The 20469-nt window shown below is 44.0% G+C and overlaps 1 protein-coding gene across 4 annotated transcripts in view; it reads right to left on the bottom strand.

The window, feature by feature from the left end:
- Positions 1-20469, bottom strand: part of SGO2 (shugoshin 2) — a 55951-nt gene that overhangs the window by 26185 nt on the left and 9297 nt on the right. For all 4 annotated transcript variants that reach the window (XM_056533984.1, XM_056533986.1, XM_056533982.1 and 1 more), the window contains 3 exons: positions 19308-19385; positions 18083-18171; positions 5379-5569 (listed from right to left, as the gene is read on the bottom strand). In XM_056533984.1, the coding sequence (XP_056389959.1) occupies positions 5379-5569; positions 18083-18171; positions 19308-19385 (358 nt within the window). The remainder of the gene's footprint in view (positions 1-5378; positions 5570-18082; positions 18172-19307; positions 19386-20469) is intronic.

Raw genomic sequence — 20469 nt, 5'->3', positions numbered from 1 at the left:
GAGAACAGGGGAGGCTGAGGAGCCACAGAATGCATCCCCGTAGCCCATCTAGGGTCCATAGGACACGCTGGGACACTTCTTCGTACACCTTGCACAGCAGAGGGGTACTGGAACTCCAACCGCAGATACACCAGCCGTGTGGTGAGTGACAGGCGGCTGAGAAGAGCACATAGACCACTGTCTGGCTTACTGGTATGGGTCCAAAGTAGACAACGGGTCACTCCATCGGACACCTTGCACAGCAGTGGGGTACCAGATTGCCAGCCGAGGGTGCGGCAGCTGAGAGATGAGTGACAGGCGAGACTACTGTCCGGCGTTTAAACATCAGGACCAATTCATGCCCACACAGGGACACTTCCACGGAGACCTCGCACTAGACGGGAGGATCCGGAGCACAGCCTGTGGTGGTGGGAATCATATTGTATGACACGCCAGAACACCCCATGATGGGTGACTGACCAGCGGACCTGACAGAGTGACCTTAGCGTCCGCCAGGAATGTAAAAAACTGGTAACTTGTCTCGGTAGGGAGGGACTGGAATTCAGCCGTGGGCACGACGGGCATGGCATTCAGTGATAGTCACTGAATATATCCCCGACAGTTTCCAAGGGATTGAGAAATCCCTGGCAATAACCTGCCACGTCAGTGAGCATACGTTTCTGACAGAGTGAGAACTCTGCAGAAAATAGATACGACGGAGGCATACCTCAACTGACAATGTAAATAGCCTAAAGCAGGCCACCGTATAGGGTGACTGAAGGAATAAAGCGGCCCCGATTCCGTCCCTAGAAAAAGGACCCTGCAGATATTAAACTGATAAAAACAGATGTGACAGGCCAAGGCTGCAATAGCGCTTGGTTGCCACAAGGGGGAGCTCAAGAAGCAAAGAAAAATCCAGGGCGCCATACAATTGATGGCCACAAGAGGGCAGCAAACACCACCAAATGGTCTGAGTGACCATTTTATTTTTTTAAACTTGGACAGCGCAGCCCGCCGAGAACGGAGGGCACGCTGGAAGAACACCAAGCCCGGAAGCCGGCCTCACACTAGAAGGAGCACCAGGGGAGGGAACCTCCGTCACCGGCCACATGAATGGGGCACCGGACACTGTGTCTGGCCACAAAAAGATAGTAGTAAGCGTGGGACCGGAGACCCGCTGCCTGCAGCTGTAGGTCTCCGGTCAGCCTAATAAAGAATGCACAAGGTAGTAAGCGGGCAGATAACACCCCCAGTGGGGAAGCGGACGGCCACGCGGGCCTGGTAGTAATGATAACTTGGCCAGGGCACTGTGCCTGGTCGCAATACATTAGAAATGCGTGGCCCGAAGAGGGGGAGGGAAGGTTCACCGAACTGTCCCCTCCATAATAGTGCCAGAGGCCATGAGGGGTCCTGCCCAGCACAGCCATGTGTAATGGTGGCTGAAGAGCTGGGTACATGAGAGAAAGGGGACCCCTGGATGAGCAAGAGGGGGAAGGGGGGTTTTGGTACATACCCCTTGACGGCTTCAGCCAGCATTAGGCCACACTGCGTCATGCCAGGCTAATATAGCGGGAGCAAGTGGGGGACCTGGACCCAGGGTACTACCGCCAGGTGTTGGCAGTTGGTGATAAGGGGTTGATGGCCCATACTCATGTTCTGTACCCCTTTTCGCATATGGGGGAACAGGTAGCACCATGCTCCTGAATCCCCATCTGAAAAAGGGAAACAAAAAGGGAGATAAAAATCTAAATAAACAACCTTTACTAGAAAATAATAATAAAAGACCAGGTCTGGGGAGCGCCCGGACATGTGTCTTGCCTCCTACTGACACTAGCTAAAACTGATTACCTCACTGCAGGTGGTTGGGTATATCCTGCCAGGGTGGAGACAAATTTTTTTCCTAGTGTCAGCTCCTCCTAGTGGCAAAAGCATATACCTATCAGTATAGGTGTCCCCCAATGAAGAGCGACCGAGAAAATTAGTTTTTCACCGAAGTACCCATTTAACTCTTAGAGTGGTGGCAAGGTAATTTTAATGCGCTCACTGGTGTTATTGAGCCAGAGAGCCCCCTCCCAGCACACAGCTATTTCTTATTCTCTACATTTCAGGAGTGGGACCAGTGCTGAACCGACTGCCAATAGTACGCACAGTTACTTTATTTTCCTTAGTTGTCTGGCCAATCACAACACAGCACCTACTCCAGTATGCTATGCCAAGACTAAGGGGGAGATTTATCAAAACCTGTGCAAAGGAAAAGTTGCCAGTTGCCCATAGCAACCAATCAGATCGCTTCTTTCATTTTGCAGATGCCTTGTTAAAAATGAAAGAAGTGATCTGATTGGTTGCTATGGGCAAGTTTTCCTCTGCACAGGTTTTGATAAATCTCCCCCTAAGTGATTATGAAGGTGGACTAGGCTAAACAGGCGGATATATTTTTATTGCATGGTAACTAGTCAAAGCTCCTACCATATGCAGTTCTTCTGCAATGAACTGAATGTTAGTTAAAGAGTATCTGTCACCAAACTAAACTTTTAATATAGTGTTCCTTATGTAATTATAAGACTCTTTGCTATTTACTGGATGTGGCCGGCATTAATTCTACAGCTAAGAAAAATAATCAACATTGTGAGACAACAGGAAATATGTTGTTGTTTCACAATGTTGATTATTTTTCTTAGCTGTAGAATTAATGCCGGCCACTCCCCTCTTCTCTACTCATTTCCTATTATAATTCTGTACTTGCACTAGCTCAAACTGGAGGTTACCGTTAGGAACGATTTATATCACCTATACGTGTGTTGTGCATACATGCGCATACTTGTATATAATAAATTCGATAATATACATTTATTCCTTATGTGTTTCTTATACACAACCTTTTTTTTGGATTTACCTCCAATTTCAGAATAGTATATAGGCTTTCCCTTTTATATTTGTTTTTCATGACTTTAAATATCTTATATTATGATTACTAAAAAAGATGTGCAGAATTTTTTTTACTTATACACATATTTTATGTTTGCATATTATATACTTATGTCATGTTTACAGCAACAGACCATTATCACTATGGGCTGGTTTGCACCTGTTCAAGTGGGGAGGAGGATGTGTCCTGTGACCAAGCCCTTTCGGCATTGGGTGTTGACGGGATACATCCCCTACTTAAGGTTGTGATATGCCTATGTTTATGATTAAGGCCTGACACCAGGGTCGAAACGCGTCACTTATGTCCATGTTTTCCATGCACTGAAGTTTTTATTCCAATAAAGAGCATCGTTCTATACTTACCTGCGCTGGACATCTGCTTGTTCTTCAGTTCCCGTATACGTTTTTAATTTGAAAACCATATGGAACCGTAGTGAAAACCGTATGCCAAACTATACATCCGGTTGTGTCCGTTTTTCAACTTGTACAGTTTTGTCAGTTTTTTCCGTACTCAAAACCATAGCCTACAACTGTTTTTGGTCCGGGTGAAAAACTGTATTGAAACCGTATACTTTTTTTTTAAACATAGGAGTAAATGGGAACCGTATGTGCATACGGTTCCATCCGGTTTGCACCATATGGTTTTTCACCTTGCAGATGCACAGTGCATACCGAAAGTTTTTTCTTGGAATTTCAATCAAACAAGTGAAACTTTATTTTCATAATGGAGTAATAAGTTAAAAACTTCTAAATTTTTTTTTCTTGTAACCGGACATCATTTTTTAAACCCAGCAGAAGCGTTGTGCAGGAGATCGCAGCCGTTCAAGTGACCAGTTCCCCCCCCTCCCAATCAGACACTTATCTCCTATCCTTTGGATAGGGCATAAATTGTCCTACATTGTAGTAAAGTGGGAACAGGCTTAAACTAATATGGCCAAAAACTTTTACACTTGGAACTCTTTAGTTATCCAGTCATTAAAGGGGTTACCCAGGAAAAAAACTTTTTTATATATATATCGACTGGCTCCAGAAAGTTAAACCAATTTGTAAATTACTTCTATTAAAAAAATCTTAATCCTTTCAGTACTTATGAGCTGCTGAAGTTGAGTTGTTCTTTTCTGTCTAAGTGCTCTCTGATGACACGCGTCTCGGGAACCGCCCAGTTTAGAAGCAAATCCCCATAGCAAACCTCTTCTGCTCTGTGCATTTCCGAGACAAGCAGAGATGTCAGCAGAGAGCACCGTTGTCAGACAGAAAACAACAACTCAACTTCAGCAGTTGATAATTATTGAAAGGATTAAGATTTTTTAATAGAAGTAATTTACAGATCTGTTTAACTTTCTGGAGCCAGTTCATATTAAAAAAAAAGTTTTTTCCCGGAATACCCCTTTAACTCTCAACATACAGCCTACATCCATACAAGTGTAATGTTTATCAAGAACTAGCTAATTAACCGGCACTGCCAGGTTTTTCCTACCTTATCTGTGTGGGGGAGAAAAAGCAACAAAAGGAGGAAGCTTTTGTCCTCATATCCTATCCTTAAATCCTGACACCATATCCCCTCCTCATATCCCCTCATATCACGACCTTATATCCTGTCCCCATATCTAATCCTCATATCTCGTCCTCAGGTAGGGCTGAGTTGTGGTAAACATATTGTAAGCTGAAAATAAAAGGGGTGTGGCTTAAAAGGGTGGGGGTGACGCATTCACCAGGAGATTTAGAGCGGAGCTTGTGGAGTAAGGTACCAGAAGTCCTGTATACTTGCATGGGACTTGAAACAAAAACCCTATCCTTCACATATGGGGGGTAGGTTAGGGGGTTAATTTAATTGTTATATATTTTTATTTGACATATAAGTAACATCTGACCAAGTATTATTGAAATATCTCCAGCCGTACAGAAGTTATGCTGGAACATACATTTCCCATAGATTTGCATAGGACAAAAACCCCGACCCTCGCAAATGAGGGAAGATTAGGGTTAAATTAGCAATCCTATATTTTTAGTGGACATATAACATGTGACCAAATATTATTGAAATATCTCCAGCCGTTTGGAAGTTATGCAGTAAAATATTTCCCATAGACTTGTATGGGACTTTAAATAAAAACCCAGACTCTTGCAAATGGGGGTGAGCAAGGGTTAAATTACCTATCCTATGTTTGTTGTTCACATATAAGTAACATGTGTGCCAAGTTTCATGTTAATATCTTTAGCCGTTTGGAAGTGATGCTGGAACATACACACACACACACACATTATATATATATATATATATATACACACACACACTGAGTTTATACATACTGAGTTTTATATACATGTTACACATACATACATACATACACAGATATGATTCATACAAGATACCATGTAATGTTTGTGTGGGCTTTATGTGCTCTTTACAAATTGACTACTTGCGTTTCAGGTAATAAAATGAATGCTACTGTCCTAATGCAGCCTTTCATTACCTTTGGGAGATAAATTCAAGGCAGGCATTTCTGGTTCATGCAGCTTGCCAGAGTTTTCTCTGACAACAGTGGTGATTGGGGTAGGTGGAACAGTATGGTGGTTTTGTTCATTTACCAGACTGGTTTGTTGACTGTTGCATTTCTGTTGTACTACAGAGTGGGAAGGAACCCTTAATGCCACTCCTGTAAGTCTAAAGGTTAAAAAACAAAAATAAAACAACTTTAATGAAGACAACCACAACAATGATAAAGCAATGTCTATATGAAAAGAGTTCTTTATATTATACAGGCCTACAAATAAAGACCTCCTGTAGACATGGGATGTGTTTACAAAAATCAAATATTTCCACATGGATTATACGCAACTAAAATAAAACAAGCACCCCTCCAATACCTTTGAGAGATGTGGGTCTATGATCTGCCAGGAACATTAGCAGCAATGCTTAAAGCATAAAACATATGGGGCTTTGATTCCATCAGAATTGCAGCAGAACTTCTACATTGAAATTCTGCTGGAATCTGTCTCAAATTACTTACATTGTTTTCAGCATGGAGAAGTATAGGATTTTAGTTGTTGGACCCTGCCAATCAGCCATTGAAAAAAGTTGAAAAGTTAGAATTAGAACTTACCGATAATTCTAACTTTTCCCAGCATCATCATGACAGCACCACCATGAGACATACCAGATAAACTGTGAATTAGGGAGGGACCACAGCATGTAACATCTTCCGGCCAAACAAGAGGTCCTAGGAAGATGTCATATTAAACTTCTAGTGATTGAAGTGTGGGGAGAAGACCATGTAGCCGCTCTGCATATCTTCTCTAATGAGGCTGAAGCTTTCTCAGCCCAGAAGACAGCTAGGGGCCAGGTAGAATGAGCACGCAGACCTTCTGGGACTTGCTTGACATATAGGCTTCTTCAATAGCATTCTTTAGCCAGCTAGATATAGAATTTTAGATGTCTTTTTGCCCTAATTGAGCCCTTGAAATTGGATAAAAAGATTGGAGTGTTTCGTCCAAGGCCTGGTGACTTCCATGTAACAGATCACCGATCTTCTGACATCAAGAGTATGAAATACTACGTCATGATTTTTTTGGATTGTTGCAGAAGGTAGGCAAAACAATATCCTGAGACCTGTGGAAATTGGTTACCAACCTGGGAAAAAAAGCTGGATTGACCTTAAATATAATCCTGTCTTCTACTATGGTACAGTAAGATTCCTCAATGGACAGGGCCTTAATTTATCCCACTCTCCCGGCAGTGGTAATAGCTACCAACAAGACTGTCTTACAAGTTAACAGCTTAATAGAAGTGTAAAGCAGAGGCTCAAAGGGATGCTGAGTCACAGCAGATAGCACTAAATTTAAGTCACAAGGAGGAGCCAAATTGGAGATTTTTGGTTTCATCCTCGAGATGGCTGTGAAAAATCTTCTGACCCATTTATGATCTGCTATGCAGGAAACCTAACATCCTAAAGCACAGAGAGACCTCTTGAACCCATCTTGAAGAAAATCAAAAATTTTAGGAATATCTGGGTCTAGAGGATCTGGAGGTGAGGAACCGCACCAGGAGATGAACTTTTTTCAATATCTTAGAAATCTAGTAAATATGGAACCTTTTTTTTTTTTTTTTTTTACTTCTTAATAAAGGTATTAATGACTCTGTTAGAAAGGCTTTTTTTTTTAAAATAAAGATGTCCCTCTTAAGAGCCAAACTATCAGCTGGAGAGTTTCCAGATCCTTCTAACACAGTGGTCGTTGAGTGAGAAGGTTCTCTACTTGAGGAAGGAGAATTGGATCTGAGAGCAATAGATGTTTTAAGAGAGTGAACCATCCTCTCTTAGGCCACATAGCGGCTATGAAAAGGACTCGAACCCTCGGCTTTTTTTAAAAGTATTTATTAAAGTTTTGCAGTGTAATTAACAAACACCACCCATGATGGAACAAGATAGAACATATACAACAAGCTCTGTAGGTCCCAGAGACCGACTCCAGCACAGTGGCAGAAATTTAGAGTATGCAGAGAATCATGCCAGTAAAACAGATGGGTGCATCTGAGACACAACCGGAGGAAGCCCAACAAAGACAGATATACTCACACACAAGCACACATCCCGGTAACCCCAACCCAGCCCCCTCCTGTAAAGAACAGCAGCACACTTAGAAAACTACTGGGACAATCTAGCAAGGGGTCCGCCGACACATCCAGCAGAAGTCAGGGGGTCCATACCTTGTCAAATTTCTTAGGGCACTTACAACTCACATATAGAACCTGGTATAGCAGGACATACTTGTTAACCAAAGTTCAGCGGGGGGACGGAACTTGTCCCATCAGGTCATTACTACCACTTTACGGGCACAGAACAGTAGAAAGCGAATTAGTAGGCGTCTATGCGAACTAGAAACCACCTCATTAATGACTCCCAGCAGGCATACCACAGGGATGAGTAGGTAAGGGAAGTCCAGATTATCAGCCAGAAATCCCATCACCTCCCTCCAGAAGAGAGCAATGATGGGACACTCCCACACAGCATGCAAAAAGGTACCGATTTCGGAAGAACAACGGAAACACCGATCAGACGGAGAAACACCAATGCGTTTAAGCTTAGAAGGGGTATAATGCAACCTCAAAGCATATCTAGACTGGATCAGCATCTCTCTACTACTAACTACAGTGGAATAATAAGAGCCTTCAACCTCCTTCCACTGACTTTCAGACAAATCCGGGATATCAGCCACCCATTTATTAAATGCTTGTAAGAAAGGGCTAGGCCCCAGTGTCTGGAGGAGAGCATAGGCCTGAGTTAGGGGTTTATAGTAAGATCCATAGTGCCCAGGAGAAGCTCCACCACAGAAAACACAGGAGTAAACGTCAGGGAGCCAAACTGCACCTGAAACGCATGCCTAAGCTGAAGATACCTATAAAAGGCATTTCCAAGGATGCTATAACATTCCTTCATGTCCGAGAAGGATAAGAAAACCCGATCTTCTCCAAACAAGTGGATCACAAATTTGACTCCATGAGAACCCTAGACATTGGCCTCCTTTAACCTATGTAGGTGAGGTAAATGTACATTCCCCCACAAGGGTGCCCGAGGAGCTACCAGATGCTGCGGAAATCTAGCCGACACCATGGACCATACTTTAGCTATCGTTTGAAGGGGAATAGGAAAGGAAGAGTGAGAGTGATACCTGTAGAGTGTGTTAGTAAGAGCTTTATAGGAAACCATAATTGCTCCAGCCAAGGCTGTCGCCGAGTTTGACAGACCCAGATCAATCCACCACGCTGCATAGACCAGTTGGGAGGCAAGAAAATAGTTATAGACATCAGGGGCAGCTAAGCCGCCATGCCGCTTAGGAGCCTGGAGAAGAGCCTGATAGAGTCTGGGAGGTTTTCCCTGCCAGCAGAAGGATCCCAGGGCACCACATAGTATTTGAAGTAAAACATTTCCTGGGGGGGGGGGATCATGGGAGCCAAATGAAAAAGAAAGGAATTTAGCGAGGTAAAATATTGATCCTGCCAGCTAAGGAGAGAGGGAGTGAGGACCAGGCAGTCAGCCTCTCCACAGTGGAGCATAAAAGCGGCTCCAAATTCAGGTACAGATCATCCATCAGGGACGCAGTTACCTCCACCCCTAAATATCTAAAACGGGTAACCACTTGCACCCCTGCCGGAAGAGAAGGGGGGAGGGGGACTCCAGACGAAAGTGCCATTATGGAGTACTTAGCCCGATTGACCCGCAAGCCCTGCTTGATTGACGGGGCCGCGTCATCGCTCTGCTCCGTCTGTTCAGTGAGCAGAGCGATGATGCGGACCTGTCAATCAAGCGCTGCCAAACGAAGACACAGGACTTAGGTAGGTGGCAAATTTTCGTCGATACTTGCATCATTTGTTGGTGAAAAATTTCAAAAGTTGATGAAAAATGCCAAGATTTTGCTTTTTTTTTTTTACTTTGAAACACTCTGCTTATAAAGGAAAATGGACATCCCGAATAAATTATATATTGATTCACATATACAATATGTCTACTTTATGTTTGCATCATAAAGTTGACATTTTTTACTTTTGGAAGACATCAGAGGGCTTCAATGTTCAGCAGCAATTTTCCAATTTTTCAAAATCGGAATTTTCAGTCTTGAAGTGAATTTTAAGGGGCCTTCATATTAGAAATACCCCACAAATAACCCCATTATAAAAACTGCACCCCTCAAATTATTCAAAATGACATTCAGTAAGTGTGTTAACCCTTTAGGTGTTTTAAAGGAATAGCAGCAAAATGAAAGAAAATTCAAAATCTTCATTTTTTACACTTGTGTGTTCTTGTAGACCCAGTTTTTGAATTTTTACAAAGGTGTAAAAAGAGAGAAATCACCCTAAAATTTAGGAGAAAATGGCCCCCATGTGTGGACGTCAAGTGGTCTGCTGGCACACTACAATGCTCAGAAGAGAAGAAGCGCCATTGAGCTTTTGGAGAATTTGGTTGGAATAGAAGTCGGGGGTCCTGCGAGTTTACAAAACCCCCTGTGGTACCAGAACAGTGGACCCCCCCCCCCCCCCGACATGTGACCTTATTTTGGAAACTACACCCCTCACAGAATTTAATAAGGGATGCAGTGAGCATTTACACCCCACTGGCGTTTGACAGATCTTTGGAACAGTGGGCTGTGTAAATGAAAAATGTCATTGCGTTTTGGGGGTCTTTTTTCCTTTTATCTCTTGTGGAAATAAAAAGTATGGGGCAACACCAGCATATATGTAGTGTTCTACCCTTAATTTTGTGGTAGTGTAGTGTTTTTAGGGTACATTCACATAGGTGGGGGTTTACGGTGAGTTTCCCACTAAAAGTTTGAGCTGCGGTGGAAAATTTGCCGCAGCTCAAACTTGAAGCAGGGAACTCACTGTAAACCCCACAAATAATACCCCACAAATGACCCCATTATAAAAACTACACCCCCCAAAGTATTCAAAATGACATTCAGTCAGCGTTTTAACCCTTTAGGTGTTTCACAGGAATAGCAGCAAAGTGAAGGAGAAAATTAACAATCTTCGCTTTTTACACTTGCATGTTCTTGTAGACCCAATTTTGTAATTTTTACAAGGGGTAAAAGGAGAAAATTTATACTTATGTTTGTAGCCCAATTTCTCTCGAGTAAGCACATACCTCATATGTCTATGTAAAGTGTTCGGTGGGCGCAGTAGAGGGCTCAGAAGCGAAGGAGCGACAAGGGGATTTTGGAGAGTACGTTTTTCTGAAATGGTTTTTGGGGGGCATGTTGCATTAAGGAAGCCCCTATGGTGCCAGAACAGCAAAAAAAAAAAAAAAAAAAAAAAAAAACATGCCATACCATTTTGGAAACTAGACCCCTTGAGGAACGTAACAAGGAATTAAGTGAGCCTTAATACCCCACAGGTGTTTCACGACTTTTGCATATGTAAAAAAAAAAATTTTTTTCACTAAAATGTGTGTTTCCCCCCAAATTTCAAATTTTTGCAAGGGTTAATAGCAGAAAAGACCCCGCAAAATTTGTAACCCCATCTCTTCTGAGTATGGAGGTACCACATAAGTTGACCTGAAGTGCACTACGGGCGAACTACAATGCTCAGAAGAGAAGGAGTCATATTTGGCTTTTTGAGAGCAAATTTTGCTCGGGGGGCATGGCGCATTTAGGAAGCCGCTATGGTGCCAGAACTGCAAAAAAAAACAAAAAACACATGGCATACCATTTTGGAAACTAGACCCCTTGAGGAATGTAACAAGGAATAAAGCGAGCCTTAATACCCCACAGGGGTTTCACGACTTTTGCATATGTAAAAAAAATATATATATATATTTTTTCACTAAAATGTGTGTTTCCCCCCAAATTTCTAATTTTTGCAAGGGTTAATAGCAGAAAAGACCCCCCAAAATTTGTAACCCCATCTCTTCTGAGTATGGAAATACCCCATGTGTGGACGTCAAGTGCTCTGCTGGCGCACTACAATGCTCAGAAGAGAAGGAGCGCCATTGAGCTTTTGGGAAAAAAATTGTTTGGAATGGAAGTCAGGGGTCATGTGCGTTTACAAAGCCCCCCGTGGTGCCAGAACAGTGGAACCCCCCACATGTGACCCTATTTTGGAAACTACACCCCTCACAGAATTTAATAAGGGGTGCAGTGAGTATTTACACCCCACTGGCGTTTGACAGATCTTTGGAACAGTGGGCTGTGCAAATGAAAAATAAAATTTTTCATTTTCACGGACCACTGTTCTAAAAATCTGTCAGACACCTGTGGGGCGTAAATGCTGACTGTACCCCTTATTACATTACGTGAGGGGTGTAGTTTCCAAAATGGGATCACATGTGGGTATTTTTTTTTTTTGCGTTTATGTCAGACCCGCTGTAAAATCAGCCACCCCTGTGCAAATCACCAATTTAGACCTCAAATGTACATGGTGCGCTCTCACTCCTGAGCCTTGTTGTGCGCCGGCAGAGCATTTTACGCCCACATATGGGGTATTTCTGTACTCAGGAGAAATTGCGTTACAAATTTTGTTTTTTTTTCCTTTTAACGCTTGTGAAAATAAAAAGTAAAGGGCAACACCAGCATGTTAGTGTAAAATGTTTTCTTTTTTTACACTAACAAGCTGGTGTAGCCCCAACTTTTCCTTTTCATAAGGGGTAAAAGGAGAAAAAGCCACCCAAAATTTGTAGTTCAATTTCTCCCGAGTACAGAGATACCCCATATGTGGCCCTAAACTGTTTCCTTGAAATACGACAGGGCTCCGAAGTGAGAGAGCGCCATGCGCATTTGAGGACTAAATTAGGGATTGCACAGGGGTGGACATAGGGGTATTCTATGCCAGTGATTCCCAAACAGGGTGCCTCCAGCTGTTGCCAAATTACCAGCATGCCTGGACAGTCGGTGCCTGTCCAGAAATGCTGGGAGTTGTTGTTTTGCAACAGCTGGAGGCTCCGTTTTGGAAACACTGCCATACAATACATTTTTCATTTTTATTGGGGGGGGGGGGGGGACAGTGTACGGGGGTGTATATGTAGTGTTTTACTCTTTATTATGTGTTAGTGTAGTGTAGAGTATTTAGGGTACATTCACACTGGCGGGTTACGGTGAGTTTCTCGCTAGAAGTTTGAGCTGCGGCGAAAAATTTGCCTCAGCCCAAACTTGAAGCAGGAAACTTACTGTAAGCCTGCCCGTGTGAATGTACCCTGTACGTTCACATGGGGGGGCAAATCTCCAGCTGTTTCAAAACTACAACTCCCAGCATGTACTGACAGACCGTGCATGCTGGGAGTTGTACTTTTGCAACAGCTGGAGACACACTAGTAGGAAAACCTTCAGTTAGGTTCTGTTACCTAACTCAGTATTTTCTAACCAGTGTGCCTCCAGCTGTAGCAAAACTACAACTCCCAGCATGTACTGATCGCCGAAGGGCATGCTGGGAGATGTAGTTATGCAATAGCTGGAGGTACGCAACTACAACTCCCAGCATGCCGAGACAGCTGATTGCTGTTTGGACATGCTGGGATTTGCAGTTTTGCAACATCTGGAGGGCTACAGTTTTAGAGAACACTGCAAAGTGATCTCCAAACTGTGGTCCTCCAGCTGTTGCAAAACTACAAATCCCAGAATGCCCTGACAGCAAACAGTTGTTTGAGCATGCTAGGAGTTGTAGTTTTGCAAGATCTGGAGGGCTACAGTTTAGGGACCACTATATAGTGGTCTCAAACTGTAGCCCTCCAGCTGTTGCAAAACTACATATTCCAGCATGCCCAAACAGCTGTCTGGGCATGCTGGGAGTTGTACTTTTGCAACATCTGGAGGGCTACAGTTAGAGATCACTGTATAATGGTTTCAAACTGTACCCTCCAGATGTTGCTAGGCAACTCACCGGCTTCCGTCTGATCCAGACGCACGTTATCGCCGCCCACCGATCTCCGTCGCTCGCAGCCTCCGTCGCCCCCCCAGATCGGTATGTGGATCTTTGGCGCCGGTCCCAGTCGTTTCCCCGTCCTGCCCCGCCTATTGTGGGAGGGCAGGACGGGGAAAACGTAAGTAAACCCCCCCCGATCTGCTATTGGTGGTCGCGTCTAGACCATCAATAGCAGGGATAGGAGGGGTGGCAACCCTGCCACCTCACTCCTATCGCTTCAGGGGGATCCTGGGTGTCTTAGACACCCGCGATCCCCCTTACATTCCAGGTCACTATAGACCCGTAATCGCACAAATCGCAAGTGTGAATTCACTTGCCATTTGCCGCGATCGCCGACATGGGGGGGTCTGATGACCCCCCCCCGGGCATTTGCACGGGATGCATGCTGAATGATTTCAGCAGGCATCCTGCTCCGATCCCCGCCCGGCGCACGGCGGGGACTAGAACTGTCCATGACGTAAATGTACGTCCCTGGTCCTGCAGCCTTAGCCAATCATAGCTCATCTCACACATTGAACTGCTCTGGGCTGTGTGAGGCAGAGTGAGGGTGGGAGTTCTCCCCTGTACAGCTTCAGATGATGTCACGCCTGCTGGGTAATGCCACATCCCAATCTGTGAATCTGACTGAGCAGAAAATAGAGCAATAGCAAGATAAAAAAACTAAAAAAAATAGTATAAATAAAGGTGGTTTATCATGATGGGGCAGTGAACTGGTTTGAGACATGCAAACATTTTATCTTGAATAGACGTTGACTCTGGTGTTTTAGCAATATTCATAGCGCTTCTTACAGCAGCCAAAAAGATTTCAGTAGCTTCAGAAGAGAAATAGTATTTTTTATCCTCCTTCAGAGAGGGAGAATCTTGAATTTCGACCTCTTCCTCAGAATTAGAAACCCCAGAGATCAACTCTATATCAGAATCGGAGTCTGAATCCTAAATCATACTGGCTTTACACCTTTTGACTGAAGGGGGTTCTGCCACAGATATAGAAGCGGAAGAAGCATGAAATGGAAGATTTGGGTAAAGCCGCAGCTACCGCAGAATGCACTTTTTGGTTTATATTTTGCGGAGTTCATCCATAGATGACAGAGACTCTTGTTGGACAATTTTTTTCAGCCCAGGATTTACATAAAGGCTTGGATTAGGCTTCTGGTACAATCCCTAAATGGGACAGCCATAAGAACCAATAGTAGCATAGTAAACAAAGTAAGGGAACCCCAAGGGGCCAGATACTCACAGGGAAAGCTGATGCTGAGCGCTCCAGACGAGCATAGCTCCCTCTGCGTTCTGATGGTCGGTGCCATTTTGGGGGAGGGACTTCCGGTCTCAGGCCAATCACAGGGCATGCACGCGTGCGTGATGTCACACGCACGCTCCCCGGACCAGCACATAGATGAGAGAAGTCAAGAGAGCACAGGGAAAACATGAGACCGGACACAAGTAATAACCCTGCCGCATAAGCTCCCGGAATGCCGCAGCACGAATAAAGGGGACCCGAGAGGCAGCTCCACCAGGGAGGTGCAACCCGGTGAGGCATAAGGCGGGAGACTTGCGTGACCGACAACCACCACCTGGCAAGAGACATCCTGGCCCCGAAAAAAAATAATCTGAGTCATGCCAGCCCAGGGACAAGAGGTAGGAAACTCTCCATGTATGCTCAAAAGGGGTTGATGGGGAGGGGCCTTTTTAACCTCTCTGTGTTTCCTGTTCCTACTAGAGCTGCAGGGGGCAATCTCATGGTAGTGCTGTCATGACGACGATGTGAAAAAACCCTTTACGCTAAGTCGATAACAGTAAGACTAGGTTCATATTAACATTGTCTGTCACTTTCTGCTTTTTTTTTTTGTCCCTTGAGCATAACGGACGATGAAATGGGTTGGAACACAACGGACACTGCCGGGTCCCGATTGACCCCAATAATTTGAATCAACTAGTTTAGCAGAAAAATTTTGCTAAATTCCTGTCGTTCTGACAGAATTGACAACGGAACTCCGAATAGCAAAGTCCCACGGCATCAATGACTAAAAAAAGATCCTGAACAAAATACATTGTGTCATTCTATAGCCCTTCATTCACACATTGGTTCTCATTTACTAATGTCAACCCGACTCTTTGTGTCGGGTTGTGCGACCAAATTTGTGTCGCATAGCCCATGCAACACAAATTTGGTCGCACAACCCGACAAAATATATCATCACTCCGAGTGTTTTTTTAAACCCATCAAAATGGGTGTGGCTATCACAAAAAGGGGTGTGTTCCCGACAAAAAAGAAAAAACACTCTGAGTATGATGAAAAACTCACAGGAAAACCTGTGATTTTTTCCCCACCAAAACCAGACAGCTCTGAGCTGTCGGGAAAGGACTCAAAACTGACTAAATCCTACCCCCATCATGGAACAGGGTCTGTTCCATGTTGGGGGTAGTAGTACAGGGGCTAAGGGGTTGATCGCATCGGGTCTCACTTCTGAGACCCGATACGATCAAAAGTTATTAAGCAGGGGAGCGGGCGGCATGGTCCGCTCCCCAGCGATGTACCATGTATTTTACTTTCATTTTCAAATTCCCCGCCAGGATCCCTGAATGGCCGGTACTGAAGAGCCATTCAGGGATCCCTGCGGGGTTCTCAAATAGAAGAGCTGCACTGGGGAGAGATATATAGAAACGCTGTTTTTTTTGTATATGTCTGGCTCCCCACAGCTTCTATATATCTTGTCCCCTGCCGTGCTACCCACCAAAGCGCATGTATATGTATGTGTGTATATATGTGTGTGTATCAAGTCACTTGAGAAAGCCAGCGTGAGGCTGAAGAAACGTAGTCTCTATCACATCATGGATTAAACTTCACCTGATTGGATTCCAGACGTGGTGTGCTGCCTGTATTTTTTCTATTGATTGAGGAACCAGTGGGCCGAGGTTCAAGTCATGCGTGCACCCCATCTCTTCATTACTTATTATTTTTTGGATGTGCTGTTTTTATTGGGTATATATATATATATATATATATATATATATATATATATATATATATATATATATATATATAAATATATATACATACACATAATATATATATATATATATATATATATATATATATATATATATATACACACACACGCCCCCCGCATAGCGCAATCATATGCCCCCAGCAGCGCATGTTATATATGTCCCCCGCACATCACTATCATATGCCCCCAGCAGCGTATGTTATATATGTCCCCAGCACAGCGCTATCATATGCCCCCAGCAGCGCATGTTATATGTCCCCCGCACATCACTATCATATGCCCCCAGCAGCGTATGTTATATATGTCCCCCCGCACAGCGCTATCATATGCCCCCAGCAGCGCATGTTATATATGTCCCCCGCACATCACTATCATATGCCCCCAGCAGCGTATGTTATATATGTCCCCCGCACAGCGCTATCATATGCCCCCAGCAGCGTATGTTATATATGTCCCCCGCACAGTGCTGTCATATGCCCCCAGCAGCGCATGTTATATATGTCCCCCGCACAGCGCTATCATATGCCCCTAGCAGCGGATGTTATATATGCCCCCCAGCAGCGCATGTTATATATGTCCCCTGCACAGCGTAATCATATGCACCCAGCAGCGCATGTTATATATTTCCCCCGCACAGCGCAATTATAAGCTCCCGGTAGCGCTATCATTGACAAGCATTTTATTAGCAGAGCATCTCTCCGGGAAGCCGCTGACCGATGCTCTGCTAATGCTCTGCTTGTCAGTGATAGCGCTTCAGAGGCATATGTGTATAGAAGCAAAGTAGGGACCAGATATATAGCGTTATCTGGTCCCCACTTCGCTTCTGTACACAATCCTCCTCAGTCCAACCACCACAGCTGCCCCATGGCCACCCCCATCCCCGGTGTTATAATTACCTGTTCCCGAGGTCCGCGATCATTCTGGCTCCGGCGCTGTTTCTGTGCGCTGTGATACGCAATGACGAGTGATATCCCCAACGCGACGTCACCGTTAGTGCGCACAGTGACAGCGCACAGCAACAGCACCGGAGCCAGAACTAGCACGGACCCCGCGAACAGATAATTATAACACCGGGGATGGGGGAGGCGATGGGGCAGCTGTGGTGGTTGGACTGAGGAGGATTGTGTACAGAAGCGAAGTGGGGACCAGATAACGCTATATATCTGGTCCCCACTTCACTTCTATGCACTTATGCCTCTGAAGCGCTATCACTGACAAGCAGAGTATAAGCAGAGCATAAGCAGAGCATCGGTCAGCAGCTTCCCGGAGAGATGCTCTGCTAATAGAATGCTTGTCAATGATAGCGCTACCGGGAGCTTATGATTGAGCTGTGCGGGGGCATATATAACATGCGCTGCTGGGGGCATATGATAGCGCTGTGCGGGGGACATATATAACTTGCGCTACCGGGAGCTTATGATAGCGCTGTGCGGGGACATATATGATATGCGCTGCTGGGGGCATATGATAGCGCTGTGCGGGGGGCATACACATATATTTATAAATATATATATATATATATATATATATATATATATATATATATATATATATATACACACACACACGCTGCGGTGGGTATATGATTGCGCTGTGCAGGGCGCATATACATATATATATATATATATACACAATTTACCGTGCCATTTTTCCCCATGCGACACATTAGTAAATTAGGGAGAAAAATACACGGAGTAAATCAAGAAACACTGACACTCTTAGTAAATCAGCGCTATTGTCTAAAGAAAATAATTTTATTTATTACCTATATCCTTGATCCTCATCCAGAGTCAATGTACTCTGCTGGCTAAAACGTTCACTTTTGCTTTCAATCACTGATAGACGATCTGAGGACTAGAGAATAAATATTTACATAATACATTACATTTCTGAAAACAATTACTATATTCGTTTCCACATTCAATCTACTGTATAGTCACTGTTTAAAGATGGCCTGTGGTCAGTTTACAAACTGAGTTTATTTTTTAATTAATTTGTAGTCTCTGGTTCCCAGTGTTTCTATCTGGTTTCTCCCCGTTCCATTCCTGACATATAGGGATTTTAGGTTAGGTTCACATTGGTGTTGTAGGCTCCATTAGGAACTTTTATTGCAGAATCCATTCAAATACCTGGGCAAAGAAATCGCTGCAAGCAGTATTTTTATGTTTCAGTAAGATGACTGACCAGATGAATACCTGACGGACCCATGGGGTCTGTCGGGCTCCTTTGGTGTCTGTTTTGCAGTTTTGTCAAACTGAGCCTCGATGCAGATGTGAACCTAGCTTTACAAATTTTCTACCAACCTGCACATTTCCACCAAATGTAGGGGCACAGGGGGATGTGAATTTTCTAAATTTAAAAAGATTTATTCTAAATTATCAAAAATATAGCTGCTCTATTCTCAGGTTGTGTGTGGTACCGCAGCCCAGTTTCTCTAAATGAATGGAGTTAAAGGGGTACTCCAGCGCTAAGACATCTTATCCCTATCCAAAGGATAGGGGATAAGATGCCCGATCGCGGGGGTCCCGTCGCTGGGGATCTCTGTAATCTTGCACGTAGCACCCCATTATAATCAGCCCCCGGAGCATGTTCCCTCCAGGTCTGATTACTGGTGATCACGGGGGCCAGAGCATTGTGACGTCACAGCCCCGCCCCCGTGTGACGTCGCACTCTGCCCCCTCAATGCAAGCCTATGGGAGGGGGCGTGACAGCTGTATCATACACCCCCTGAGTACAAGAGTGGTGCTGGCTTGGAAGAAATCACATATTTGTCACATCCTGGTTAACCCCTTTAAGATGCACATCCCAGTTTGAAACAAAGTTACCGCCCACTTGACTACAGGGGAAAATGTGCTGATTTCCAGTCAAAAACTAAAAAGAACAGTGGGGTGTTAAGATACTGTCGTAATCCGGACACCAGAGGTAACACACATGATTTTTCATGATTATCTGGTATTGAATGAACATAAGGGAAAAGGTGTAGAAAATACCTCCATATTACTGCTGAGTTCAATAGCTGCTGACAGGTTAATATTCATGAATACATCTATATCTTTAAGCATTTTGTTCTGCAAAACAAAGAAAATAAGGATAAGGTGTTCAGTTATTTGTTGCATTACTAAGTTTAGAGCGTTTAGCATTAATTACATGCAACCTTAGAAATTTTAAAAGGTAACTTATTACCTATTTTGTTTTCTTATTTTTACTAGATACTGATAAGTTATCTGGAAAAAAATGACTAACCCCTATACATTCACTTCCATGAAATGGGTTATCCAAGCAATACATTTCCCCACTCCCAATGCTCCACTTCCGCCTCCCTGTCGTCTTCAAAGTATAACCTCCAAGGTGTGGGAACCAATGGTCGCCGCATGCCATGTGGTACCCAGCCCCCAAGTTACATCTAGTGCTGCATAATTTGTTGGCACTTTTCAAAGTAATAAGAATACATTTATTTTTAGAGGACAGGAAGCAGGAAATGGAGCACGGATAGATATTACTTTTCCTCCATCTGCATAACCCCTTTAATGGAAGAGAATGTATAGGGGTATGGAACAGTAGTAAAAACCCTTTAAAAAAAACAAATAAAAAAAAAAAAAAAAAAAAACTAAAAAACGACACTGGTGAATGATATTATAAGCTATGCCTACCCAAACTATTCACGTACATATAGATAAGATGTATGTAAAACATACATAAGAATGTGACTTATATATGTTTTACACATAGAAACCAATGTAGATTGAGAATACTTCCAAAATTTCTCTTTTTTGAGAAGCACAAAAAAAGTACAGTGGTCCCTCAACATACGATGGTAATCTGCTCCAAACGGACCATCGTTTGTTGAAACCATCGCATGTTGAGGGATCCGTGCAATGTAAAGTATAGGACAGTGGTCTACAACCTGCGGACCTCCAGATGTTGCAAAACTACAACACCCAGCATGCCCGGAAAGCCGTTGGCTGTCCGGGCATGCTGGGAGTTGTAGTTTTGCAACATCTGGAGGTCTGCAGGTTGAAGACCACTGGTATAGGAAGTTGTACTCACCTTGTCCCCGTCACCGCTGCCCTGGGTGTTGCCCTCCATCACTGTCGGCGCGTCCCCGGGGTGTCCCCGATGCTCCGGCAAGGCCTCTGCTTCCCCGGCATCCTC

The sequence above is a fragment of the Hyla sarda genome, chromosome 8 (genome assembly GCF_029499605.1).
Source record: "Hyla sarda isolate aHylSar1 chromosome 8, aHylSar1.hap1, whole genome shotgun sequence".
NCBI classification, from domain to species: Eukaryota; Metazoa; Chordata; class Amphibia; order Anura; family Hylidae; genus Hyla; species Hyla sarda.
This window is presented reverse-complemented; position numbering and strand designations above follow the sequence as displayed.